This window comes from Colletotrichum tamarilloi (genome assembly GCF_030869305.1).
Source record: "Colletotrichum tamarilloi strain Tom-12 chromosome Unknown Scaffold_293.1, whole genome shotgun sequence".
NCBI classification, from domain to species: Eukaryota; Fungi; Ascomycota; class Sordariomycetes; order Glomerellales; family Glomerellaceae; genus Colletotrichum; species Colletotrichum tamarilloi.
The window spans coordinates 1-12,003 of record NW_026849676.1 but is presented as its reverse complement, the minus strand read 5'-3'; the positions used below and the strand labels follow the sequence as shown (position 1 = coordinate 12,003).

General features: G+C 53.1%; 8 protein-coding genes across 8 annotated transcripts; 4 read left to right on the top strand and 4 right to left on the bottom strand.

Moving 5' to 3' along the window:
* On the bottom strand, positions 1–1,180 carry CTAM01_16966 (uncharacterized protein; the record flags this gene model as incomplete). Its single annotated transcript, XM_060532958.1, has 2 exons — positions 1–940; positions 988–1,180. Coding segments are annotated over 2 exons (1,133 nt in total), but the record flags the coding sequence as incomplete, so codon positions are not given.
* Positions 1,181–1,924: 744 nt separating this feature from the next.
* Positions 1,925–3,440, top strand: CTAM01_16965 (uncharacterized protein; the record flags this gene model as incomplete). The annotated part of the gene is made up of 2 exons (XM_060532957.1): positions 1,925–2,103; positions 2,168–3,440. 2 exons carry the CDS (start codon positions 1,925–1,927, stop codon positions 3,438–3,440), a joined length of 1,452 nt encoding a protein of 483 aa, XP_060372470.1.
* Positions 3,441–3,812: 372 nt separating this feature from the next.
* CTAM01_16964 (uncharacterized protein) lies at positions 3,813–5,118 on the bottom strand (the record flags this gene model as incomplete). The annotated part of the gene is made up of 3 exons (XM_060532956.1): positions 3,813–3,993; positions 4,316–4,710; positions 4,924–5,118. The coding sequence occupies 3 exons, from the start codon at positions 5,116–5,118 to the stop codon at positions 3,813–3,815; spliced, it is 771 nt and encodes a 256-aa protein (XP_060372469.1).
* Positions 5,119–5,243: 125 nt separating this feature from the next.
* On the bottom strand, positions 5,244–7,472 carry CTAM01_16963 (uncharacterized protein; the record flags this gene model as incomplete). Its single annotated transcript, XM_060532955.1, has 4 exons — positions 5,244–5,857; positions 6,527–6,737; positions 6,804–7,037; positions 7,179–7,472. The coding sequence occupies 4 exons, from the start codon at positions 7,470–7,472 to the stop codon at positions 5,244–5,246; spliced, it is 1,353 nt and encodes a 450-aa protein (XP_060372468.1).
* Positions 7,473–7,572: 100 nt separating this feature from the next.
* On the bottom strand, positions 7,573–8,007 carry CTAM01_16962 (uncharacterized protein; the record flags this gene model as incomplete). Its single annotated transcript, XM_060532954.1, has 2 exons — positions 7,573–7,733; positions 7,767–8,007. Coding segments are annotated over 2 exons (402 nt in total), but the record flags the coding sequence as incomplete, so codon positions are not given.
* A 190-nt stretch (positions 8,008–8,197) lies between these two features.
* On the top strand, positions 8,198–8,995 carry CTAM01_16961 (uncharacterized protein; the record flags this gene model as incomplete). Its single annotated transcript, XM_060532953.1, has 1 exon — positions 8,198–8,995. The coding sequence occupies one exon, from the start codon at positions 8,198–8,200 to the stop codon at positions 8,993–8,995; it is 798 nt and encodes a 265-aa protein (XP_060372466.1).
* A 463-nt stretch (positions 8,996–9,458) lies between these two features.
* On the top strand, positions 9,459–9,845 carry CTAM01_16960 (uncharacterized protein; the record flags this gene model as incomplete). Its single annotated transcript, XM_060532952.1, has 1 exon — positions 9,459–9,845. One exon carries the CDS (start codon positions 9,459–9,461, stop codon positions 9,843–9,845), a length of 387 nt encoding a protein of 128 aa, XP_060372465.1.
* Positions 9,846–11,760: 1,915 nt separating this feature from the next.
* CTAM01_16959 (uncharacterized protein) lies at positions 11,761–11,856 on the top strand (the record flags this gene model as incomplete). Its single annotated transcript, XM_060532951.1, has 1 exon — positions 11,761–11,856. The coding sequence occupies one exon, from the start codon at positions 11,761–11,763 to the stop codon at positions 11,854–11,856; it is 96 nt and encodes a 31-aa protein (XP_060372464.1).
* Positions 11,857–12,003: the final 147 nt, after the last annotated feature.

The following is a 12,003-nucleotide window of genomic DNA, read 5'->3' as shown; positions in this document are numbered from 1 at the left end:
AACTGCAGGCCGTCTTTGTTGATGTCAAACTGCTCTGATGCGAGGGCTCCAAGCCGGTCAAAGGCCCACACCCTCATGAGAGATCCACAGAGCGTGAAGCCCATCACAAAGCGTCGGGTGTCCTGTGCGGCTAGCACTTCCCTCGCATATCTCCCAAGGTCGATCCAAGCTTTGGAGGCGGTGTCGGCAGACGGATTACTCTTTAGTTCTCCGGGTACTAATATTTGCTTCCAGTGGTATGGAGGTCCCTTTAAATCATCGACAAACCCAACATCCAGTCTGCGGTCCGCCGTCGAACCATGCATCGGCGTGTTGGGCTGTATTAAAAGGCTCCGCTGATGTGTCGTATTGGACTTCTGGGCTTTTGCAAGTAGCGCCAGCGTCTTTACGATGTCGGCAAGCCACTCCAACACGCTTTTTTCGTTCGGATCCCGAGGCCATTCCCTCCAGCCATTTTGAAATACAGGCTCGCGGCCATCAAGGCACTGATCGAAAACCTCCTTGGATGCAGCTTCTAGTCCGTCCAATCTTCCAAAATACGCATCTCGGAATCCGGGAAGTCCCACGTACATAGTGCCTAGCTCCTCCTTCAGTATATCGTCAACGTATCGGCGGTGTTCGGATGAGTTCGTGAAACTGCTCGTGCTTCGCAGCCATGGTGTTTGTTGAAGCGAGGAAGCTATCCTTCGGGGGGGTGGCGTGGTTTCTGTAACGGCACTATATGCTTGATCCCAGATGGTGGCATCATCGAGTTTATGAGAGCAAGCCGCTTTCAGAAGTGGTTTGACGCGATTGAAGTCGAAGCTGTCGGAGACTGCGGCCGAGATAAGTCTGAGGAGATCACTTTGTATACTGCCGCAGCCCGATTTCGATGGTAGAGATATTGAAAGGACGTGGCTTTGCAAGGCAACCAGGAGAGGGAGGGTCAGGTTCCGAAGATCTATGAATAATTTAGAGGGGTTAAGCAGCGAGAGCCAGGGCTCGTACCTTCCTGGCCGAGTTGATCTACTGAATCTGTAGAATATGGCGTCTTTTCCCTGGTGCATAGGGACTTGAAAGTGCTGCGAACATCATCAAGCCCATTTCCAATGGGATTGCGCTTGATCTGTTCTGATAATCCGGTCATGGCAGATGGTAAGTGGTCGTCAGTCAGCGGATGGGGATTCGCGGGCTTCTGCATCTTTGGTCGGCGACGCGGTTGTCGGAAACTTGATATTCCGAAGTCAGCAAAAACACTGCCCAATCAATGGTTCAAGGGCAAGCCCCTCTTCACGCTAATCTGATTTGAGTTTTCTGGAGAGCCCAGACCATAGCGAAATAAACAGTCCGGGGCAACAATCAGTGTACCCATTGGACGTGGAGCCAAGGACCGTCCAATGAGTCGGTGATCACTGACTTTAGGATAGCATCGATCATTCGCCCCTCAAGGCACCCAGGCGAATCAGCTTCGGCCCAAATGCATGTCTCGATTTGCTTGCTGGATTGACAAACGGATTGGCACCTTGGTTAGCGCCACTGGAGCACGGGGGTTTCAAGACATGGCAGGCTGGAGAACTACTGTTTGTACACAGTAGCTCGATATACGTAGCCGATGCCCCCGGCACTGCCAGCTCATCGAGCGGAATGTCATGCAGTGCATAGCGAGAGTGCGCGATTGGCCGGGAAGCATACGGATGCCGACACAGCCTCAGCGCAACTTGGCTAGAGGGACCTGCATCTAAGCGCGCGCGTACGGCACAGTATTGCGAAAGGGAAGCTTGCGTGGGAAGATACGCATAGTGACACAACGCCTGGCCTGCCCGTCACGTTTGCCGTGATGAGTTATGTGGCAGTCCAGAGCCATTAATGAAATCTAAGAACAACACCTTTCTGGCTATCCATTCCACGCTCGAATGCATCGCCGAACTGGGAACCAGCATCTGCCATGACTGCGCCTCTACGCACCGCGCCTACCGACCTTATCTTTGAGCAACGCGACCCTATGGAGCGCTCGCACACGCTCGATCCTGATGGGGACGTGGTGCTTGTCCTAGAAAATACGAATCCAGCTTTTGCCCTGTGGGATCAATGCACCATCGCCGGGCTTCAGGAACTTAACCTATGGTACGAATGGCACTACCCGTGCTCGGAGATAAGGTTGAACGGCGTAGCTAATCATTTTGTACAGCCAGCCTAACAACCCGACGCATCTTGGAACACGCTTTCGAGGCGGGCACGCAAGACTCAGACCAGTCTCGTGGAATTCGATTTCGGCATTAAAGGCAGAACCAAAAGCAGAAGGCAGCTTCAGGAAATTGAGCAAAAAGGAGAAGAGAAAAAAGAAGAGGCAAGAAGAGTCTAAGTCTCCAAGGGTCGCGACCATCAGCGGCCTCGGTGTAGACGAATTGTCGCTTGCAGAAGATGAAGTTAGTCGAAGCTTGAGTGCTGCCGACTCGCCCGTTGCAAACGATGGCTCGTTACACCCGCAAACACTAGAAAGCCGAGACTCGCCTTGCGATGTCAAATACGATCAAACTCGGCTTCAAAGCCCAGTTTCTACGGTCTCACGCGTTGAGTTCATCGTATCGTCCCGACATCTCATTCTCTCATCACACTACTTCAAGGCCCAACTCTGCGGTTCATGGGCGGAGGCCTCGGTGCAATCCCGAGATGGCCGTCGTCATGCCCGAACACGGGACTGGGACGCTGACGCTCTCCTCATTTTGATGCAGATTTTCCATGCCAAAACGGGAGACACTCCCCGTCTTATTGACCTGGAACAGCTTGCCAAGATCGCGGTCCTAGTTGACTACTTCAGCTGTTACAATACTGTTAGATTCTTCTCGACTCTGTGGATCGACGCCCTCAAAGAACAACTGCCGTCGCAGTGCAACCGCGAGCTGGTTCTATGGTTATTCGTGGCTGTGGTCTTTCGTCGAGATGACATCTTCCAGACCATCACCAAGACAGCTGTCACAGAGAGCAAAGGGCCTCTCCCGACTCTTGGACTACCTTTCCGAGGAGACTTGATCGGTTTGTATTCCTGCCACCCTGTGTACATACCCCTTCTGATTGTGGCAGACCAAATCGACCTTCGAAGGCAGGATGCCATAGCAGGTATCCTGGGAACACTGGAAACACTGGGCACATCTCTACTTCGCGGCCTCACCGGCTGCGACTTTAGCTGTTCTTCTGCCCTCTTTGGTGCATTGGCAAAGGAAATGGCTAAACACAACCTAATGGACCCAGAACCCTGTGCACCATTCTTAGGCTATGGTATCACCGCGCTTGAGAAAGCGATCAAGGATTTCCAAACTCCTCGGTGGGGTCACTCTGTCTATCATGTATCAAGCTCGCGACCTTGCCAGCTGGTTGACATATGTACCAAATTGCTTGGGGAAGGGCTGGACGAAGTCAAGAAAGGGTTCACGCTCAGCGAAGTTGGTCTTTTCCGTCCTTGAGATGTCACCTCCGAAACCATATTTGGTATCTCTTTCATGTTAGTAGTCACTGCTCAAAAACTAATGCTTAGAGTCAATGAGTTGACCGGCCAAACGGCCAAACCTACTTCAAATGGCTCTATTTATGCGCCCATGAAAGCAAAGTCTGTGTGCTCGCAACCTTCGCCATCCGTGAAAGTAACTCAGTATCCAGCGATGCTCGAGCTAGAAGGGAGTTTGGGCCGGCGACTTTGCTACAAAGGAAAATGTATACCAGCACTACAGCAGTCCGGAATTCCAGTGATGGCGTTACGAAAGAGGGATCGCACTGTTCCCGTCCGCTTCATGCCCCACATGGAGGGGCAGAGAATGGTTCAGTTCCACTGCCTTCTATTAGTCGACCATTGGTCTCGCAGGCGAGCATAGGGAGAAGTGCTCTTGAGTCAGGCTTGAGTCCACAGTCCAGCAAGCAGGATGAATACGGTCGCCGAGTTCGGCAATGACATCTGAAATGGTGCTGAATCCCCATGAGCGGAGATCCGTGCATGCAAAACCTTCCCTCAGAAGCTGGAGGCTATGGCTTATGCGCATTCAGTGCACAGGCGGTGGCAAGGCTAATTCTCCGGGGAAAAGATCCTGGTGGTGGAAAGGTGCAGTCAAGAAGCACAAATGCACGGCTACAGTAGCACATCAATCAAGGACCACCATTCAAGACCAACTACATGAGAACCTACTCATGATACTGATAGGGGAAAGTGCCTCCTTTCGCAACCTCCTAAGATTGTGCTCTCCGTCCAGAAGGCAGCCTCGTCAAATCCTATTCCCACGCTCAGCTGTGCCTATTTACCACTACTAGATTCCGCATTGGACTAGTCATTGTAGGACACATTACCAACCAACCACAGGAGGAGATGGTAGAGCCTGAAAGTTTCAGCTCCTGGTCCATGATAGGTCGTGTAAGTGTACAACTTGCGAGCTTCGAATGAGCAAACGGCCGTAGTTGCCCTCCAGTGGGCGCGATCTGGACCAGGCCCAGAATATGCGACGAGGTTGTGGATGCAGCGACATATGAAGCTAGCATCTGCTCCGGGAGCACCTGGCCGGAGCATGTTTTGGACGTGACCTTTCCCGACGCCTTTTTCGGCGTGGCTCCTGCGTTCTTGAGGTCCCATATCGGCGAAGCCAGCAGACTTTGCCCTTGGCTTTCAGCGAGCTTCCCAGAGAGCGACAGTAAGCTTTTACCGATCGGGGCCCACATCCACCGACAGTACGGCTGTGGAGCTGTTTGCTCCTGTCACACAAGAGCAGCATCAGCTTTCAGCAAACAGTGCGCCCCCGCATTTACTTTAGTGGACTGAAGCGTGGACCAACAGCCGAGAGAGTCGCTTTGTCATGTACTGTACTTTGTACATATGTAGTTATCAGAACTTGGTGTACGGGAAGAGGTTGGACGCGACTGGCAATACATCGACTGAACCTGGTTGGGGGAGGCTTCGGAGCGTACGTTAAGCACTCTTCCACCTGAACGTGTCTCAACTAAAACCTGCCCCGTCGCAGGAGACACGATCATGTCTTTGAGAGCGCACAATACCAGCTTGAACACAGGCTTAACCCACTCCGAGCACCAAGATGAGCCGGGCCACAGAGCGACAGCCTTTAAGTTGATCTTCAGAACACCTCCATTCAGAAGCGGCGACATTGGGTACACAAAAATGTAGGATTCCGTACGATGATCAGAGCATCGCTAGTTGTGGCTGAAGCCTGAAGCTGATTATCAGAATACCCCACTGCCTCCTTTGCCTTCCGATTCGTCCAGCGATTTTTTTACTCGGGTCTCAGGCACCAATGTTGAAATGCCCCAATTTGACGACGAAGCGCAGATATGTCGTCTTGAATGATGTCGTGAGTGTTGTTGTGGTTTCGCACGACCCAACCACGGATCCAAGAAGCAGTGTCCACGGCTTCGGGATCGGACTGGTGCCGCGCGGCTGCTGAGTATCGTGACGCAAGGTCTTCGTTCCTGTTCTGAGGCAGATATTTGACAAGAGCTTCGAGAATCATCGTCAGGTGTGCCGAGCTTGGCACTCTCTGTTCAGTATCCGATACCGGTGCTGCCATCAAGAGCGCAAGCGCTTTCGCGCCGTCTTCGTTTTTGACAAATGCGATTAAAGCGGCCGCAAAGTTGAGAAAACGACATCCGTCAGGAGTCGACGACATCACTGCGAAACTTGTGGTCGAAACATTCGGGTTTGCCATAGATACATCGATTTCCCAGAGTATTGGTACGTCCTCTGTGGTTATAGTGTGGCCCAAACCCTGGCAGGCGAGGAGTGCTAGTGACAGCACTGGAACATGTACAGTGAGCGTCAAGAAAACTGATGTCCTTGCGGAAAGAGATGCAAGAATCGTCGACAGGATGAAGCCCTTCTCGTTGAATGCTGTAATATGTAGTACAGAAGAGTCGCCGAGTGCCTGCTGACGAAACCGGAGGCTGTGGACAAAACATCGCTACTGACACATATGGCGTAAGGATAACGGTCAGCACTGTGCGAAGCACCCACGAAACGTGGTCGCGACTATCGTGCCCGCTAGACACCGCGTGCAGGTTGGGGCAATCTTTTCGATGAGCTCGAGCCTGTCATGCCGCGAAGCAGAATATCCATGTCCAGCCACCCAGCCGATCGGGATTGGTCTCTCGGGCTATAGCCGCCCGGTAGACAGCGGCAAGGCCCCTTTGGAGGTCATTCGGCCTTGTAAACCACACCTCAGGAATGACCGCCAACGCGTGCATCTTGGCGCGCACGGCATGATAGGCTGTGGTGAATTCTTGAACGATACGTGGCGCCGACCTCAATAAGGTCCTATCGGCAACGTGCTACAAACTTCGCTTGCTGGATAATCGTGTAGCAGCAGTGCGCGAATCCTCCATACCTGCTGGCAGAAGCGAAAGAAATCGAGCAGTTGGGAGAACCACAACCTATGTCTAGTCTGGCTGCCACCGCCTGGCCTATCGGGAGGTAGAGCTTCAGTATTGCGATACTAGAAACCCACTATTGTTCGCCGGAGGCAACCTCGGCCGCAGAAGAATTCTACCACAAGGCGCGTACCAACCGAGCGGACGACGTGAGCACGGAATCCGCCCACGCCCGAGTCGCCGCACGTGTTTGCTGCTACCCAACTAAAGACTTCCCGTGCCGCCTTCTTCGCGGCAGTGTTGCCGGCAGGCCGGCGGCGGTTGCGGACCACTTCGGAGGTCTCGTCGAAGACCGTGGTGAGGAAGAGAACGAGGGCATTATCCTTCCAAGTGAACTGGTTAACCTAGAAGTCATCCAAACAAACAGATAAGTACGGAGTCAACAGCAAGAGACATTTTTGACCGCTTACTTGCCCGTCGGCTGTGGAGATTGGATGGGGCTGCCCCAAGGGGATTCCTCTACCTTCCGTCTCCTTCTCAGCCACAAGAGTCTTATCAATACCACCGTCTTTACGGCAAGTGCCCGTGGCACCGATCTTTTGGTCTCGCAGGGCCCGGAAGAGCTTCACGGAGGCGAACAAATTATCCAGAAATGCATGGTAGTTAGCCAATGGAAGGAGGGCAAGCAGCGAGGTGACCACCAGCTGGGTCAGCGTAAGTGCCGTCTTCCGGGCCGTTTGACCACCTGCTGCGGGCCGGGCTTGTGGCACAAGTCCGTAAGGCCCGTCGCCGTGGACGTGCCAGAGTCACCGGAGGCAGTACCCCTTTTGTCCCAACACCCATACCTTGAAACCCTGCGGGATCGGCTTCGTCGGGATCGTTGTGGTCTCCATAGACCGGCCCGTGAACCGGACCATGGCCTCGTCGACGGTGATGTCCGAGCCGGGCCGGAGGAAGCGGTCGCCGGTCTCTTGGATGTGGGCGGACCACTCATTAATTTGTTTGTACACCTTCGGCATCCGAGACTTTCGGGGATCACGGCCACGGCCGCCAGGGGTTGGCCGGGTTGGTGCCGTAATCAGAGCTGCGTCGAAGATCCGAACCCGACGGAAGAGGAGCTGGAAGCGGTCTCTCGTCATGAGTCGAGTAAAAGGATGGATAGGATCCTCCCGATCCTGCTGAACTGACCAATACCTTGCGACTTCTGCTTCAGGGTGTATTCCCATAAAATTAGAATGCCTAAGAAGAGGTAGAGTTCGTCTGAAGTCGTTGGCTTCCACAGAAGACTGCGAGAACGTCTTTGTGCTGGCCCGAGCCTCGCGGAGCGGAGGGCGGCCCCGCGTTTGTCCACTTAACCCACCGGCCCACGAGCTCGGCCGGCACGAAGTCAAAGAAGAGGTCTACCGGCTGCCTGGGCAGCTCGAGCACCTCGGCGGGCCGGACGGTGGCATTATCACATCGTTCCGGCGTATAGTCGGTCGTACAGGCAGCAGTAATATCCTCGGATAGTAATCCAAAGATACACGACTTCGCCGAGCCCGTAGAAGAGGCATCGTCAGAATCCATCAAAGAAATGGTGGCAATGTTGGTTTGTATGGATGCACCGTAGTAGAAATCATAGGGATAATTGGTATGGATAGATGTACCAGATGTTGTGAGGGAAAAAAACGGGCCCCTTTTGTGGAGTCAACGTACCGACGTCATGCCGCAGTCGATGGGATAAATTGCAGGTTCACGTTGGTACGCAATTGGATTTCGTCCATAAAACACACACACATACTCTCTCTCCCTCTCCCACCTCTCATTCTTGCAACGAACTCTCCCACCCCGCCAGCAAGCGCCATATTCGCCATGGCTATATCAAATGACCCTGCGGTCAAAAAGACTAATCGACGATTGGTTGAGGCTCGATGAGTTCGCAACTAAACGGTTGTGGAATCATCTCTTTTCGAAGGAGATTTTCTCCGAAAAGGAGTTTGTCATCGGCCCAGAGCAGCCTCCAGTACAATTGCATTCTAGGAGACGGGCCGACTTTATCATCGAACGGTATAGCGGCCGGGAGTTGGTTATCCAGGTCATGGTCGAGCTGAAGAAGGGCAGAGCTGGGCCTCAAGATGTCGTGGATGTGGAGAGTCAGCTATACTCCGCTTGTTATGAGTACTATACGGAACACCCCGAACGGGAAAAAATGTGGACGTGCAGCATCTGCGGGCCCAGGGTCCGCATCTGGGCCTTCGACGCTCAGCTTGACTACCTGGTCCCCGCGTGCCCAGCCTACGGCGCCATAGGGGAGATTTCATCCTACCTCGACTTTCGAACTTCGGAAGCAACTCTGATGGCCTACTCCGATACCATTAAGCAGAATTTGCAACCGCCTGACGCCGTGTTCGAGGTGTCAGAGGCCAGCACATCGGACGAAAGCATGTCGGACGACGTGATCTTGGAAGAGTTGAACCCAGTGAGTGTCACATTCGCTGTTGCAGTCAAAAGGCGCAGCCAGGGACCGAAAATCAAGACGAGAGATGGCACCGGAGTCAGCACTGACAAAGCCAGATGGAAACCAGCGCAATGCATGGTGGATGGGACGATGGTTAAGGGCTTCAAATATGTAGGTAACTCGGGGACGGTTTATCTTTCCATGAATGCCAACAACTACTTCTAGTCTGAGAGTACGTTTACTCGTGTATCCGGGGAATTGCTATCAGTGAGCTTCGTTATAGTCATCACCATTTGTGTTGCTGTCGCCCAAATCTCCAACGTGTCCTCATGAGAGCAAACCGTCCATTGCCCATCATCGCAAGCGTCATTCCCCTGTGACCGGAAACCTCTCACCATCACCATCACCATTGCCATTCGCTTACCTGGGCGCTCTTGCCGCCGAACAACCTTGAATGAGAGCTGTTCCATAGCCCCACATCTCTCGGCTGGATCAACCCCTATGCGACACTGCCCCAAAACCTTTTCCGTGCCATCATGATACTCAACAATAAGGCCCCGAGAAAAAACATCAACAACAGCGAGAACGAAATTTTTGAAATCGGAGCAAAAACAGCGCCACAATACACTCCGAAAGGTCAATTGGATAGCCGTGTGCTCGTCGCGAAGCCCATAACGACGTAGGCACCATGGCAACCCCATGGCCCCAGGAGCAAACATGGCCAACGCACCATCGAGAGCACGCCACTCAACTTAGCAGACACCTTCAGACAGCACTCAAATCAATCGACACCGCAAACGAACACCCCCTTGACCCGAAAGCCGTGAGACTCACTCTCATTGCCACCATCTCCCTGCTAGCCAAATTGCAGAAATTGCCCGAGCTCGGACACCTCCACCAAGCTATTGAGAGTCTACGTGCGGAAAACAAGACAGCCCACGAGAACACCACCCGCGAAACGAAAATCATCAGGATTGCGGTGCAGCAGAGCACAGTCGAACTTACAAGCCCAATGCCATGCGCGCGGTCATCACAGCCGCTAGGGAGGCTTGACAAACTAGCGAGCTGGTGGTAAAGGTCGAAAATGATACCAAAGCACTGGACCCCGATGAATCAGGGGAACGCCGTGCAGTCATACGCCAGCGTGGCCGCCCGAGGAGGACTTGCAGGGAGCACGCATAATCCCCACAGCTAAAGAGTGTCTCAGACTCACGTGGAATCATTGTAAAAACATGAGACATCTCATTATCACTGCCGGTCACACAGCCATGAATCCCCGTAGCCTCAAGACGCACGTAGACCGCGCCATCTCACAGATCAGTAACGAAAATTTCCGCAAGAGGAATGTCTATCTGGTCTATCGTTGGATGGCTTACGTCGATATGGTATCTTCTCGGCGAGGGGAGGCATTGTACTCTTCTATCGATAACAAGGTCGCTTGGACAGCCACACAGCTTGGTAGTAAAGAAAGCGATTCATTAGCGCCGTCATGCTCGCCTTCCGGCAAACAGACCTCGCAGTGCACTCCGAAAAGCATCTGAGGTATATGGAACGTTTGACATCGCCCAACGTCGCACATCCCTCCATGACGAAGCCTCGTCGCGGTGATTTCGCGTACTTCGAAAATCTTATCGATCCCATGTCGAAAATTTGGCAACGTACTGGCTGAATCTGCAGCCTGATAGCAAGCGCTTGGTGAACGGGCCCTCCGCAGGTGGTTAATTGAGCATATCCGCCACCGAGTGGCGGAGCGCTCCCCTGATGTTGCTGCAAACCAGATTGGCCAAATCCGAGCAGGAACAATACCACGTGGTTCATTCAACTCCTGGGCCCCACCGCTGAAGAACTCGTTCTTTCGAGTCTTTCCACCCGTGCGAGAGCTGACGGAGACCCCATCCGAACCATGAGCTTATCACAAGAGAGAGTTTTCATAGCCCGACACCCACACTCGGACCATCCCTTGCGCATTGTGGACAGGAAACTCAGTCTGTACCCACTACAACGACCCTACGTCAATATCCCAAGCGGCTATGGCTCGGTCTTGCTGGCAACACAGCAGCATCGTCAAGGGTCTGGGATGAGCTCGTGAGGGCTATGGCGCACGTAAGCATGCTAAGCTAAGAAGGCATGTCTTGAAGGGCGCCCTCGTACTCCAGGGCTGATGCAGTTAGTTCAGTGGGGCTTCTTAAAATGGTCACCCGCTTAAAATAGGAAATGCGTTCCCAGCCAGCTTTCGCCCTCAGGCATCTCAAAGATATCAGTGTCTTTGCGCACAGCACAGTACAACATGATGGCTTTTGAGGCGGGACTACAGTACATGTTTCGGTATGCCCAAGGCGTCCTGAATTCCCATGCCTCGACGAGCGCTGGATCCAAGCGGCTAGTCCATCAGGATCTTCTCAAGCACGCGATTTCGCGAGGAACTATCACAGCAAAATCCCGCTTACTACCGCAGGTTCTATTCACCTTCTGTGTAGGGGCTGAGTCGAATGGTGTCAGTGACGGACCAGGAAGAAGACTGGCCATTATGGGTCATCCTTGAACGCTCGTAAGGTTCATGCCTAACAAGATAAGGGCCATCGCACCTCAACTAGGACTGGTGGGCAACTCGCAGCAAGTTGGTGAGTGCAAAGCCAATGTTCGATGGAACGCCCTCGAGTGTGGAAACTCTCAAGGTCAAAAGAACTCACCAAAGGTAGGGTGACAGGCGGCCCTGTTTGCGAGCAAACCAACAGGGATATGATGGCAACTCAGAGCAGGGTGTTGACCCACGTGACCACTAGGCTTTGGTAGCACCGGGTAAGGGTTGGAGGTTCTATAAAGGTTGTAATCGCATCTCAACGGTTGGTTGGCGGTTCTGAGCTGCCCCAAAGCCCCAAACACAAGCAGCAAGGCTGCCCATTCGAAGATGGCATATGCGGAGCTCTCCCCCGAAAGGATACCGTATTACCTATCGGACGACAACACCGACCCGAGCCTCAACGTCGTATATGCGCCTTTTTCTCTTGATTCTGATTCGCACTAACTTTGTTTCAGGCCTATCTGAAAGATGCGTACGATCTGCTGCACCACACTCTGAAGAATGAGCCCAGAGCAAAGGTAGACATAAATTCCTTGCCTTACAGCTGCACAATCCTTGATTATGGCATGCGCACTGGAATCTGGTCGATTGAAATGGCAGAGTTGGTCACGAGTCCTCCCATCGTTAGAGTCGCAAAGTTGACCAAATGCAA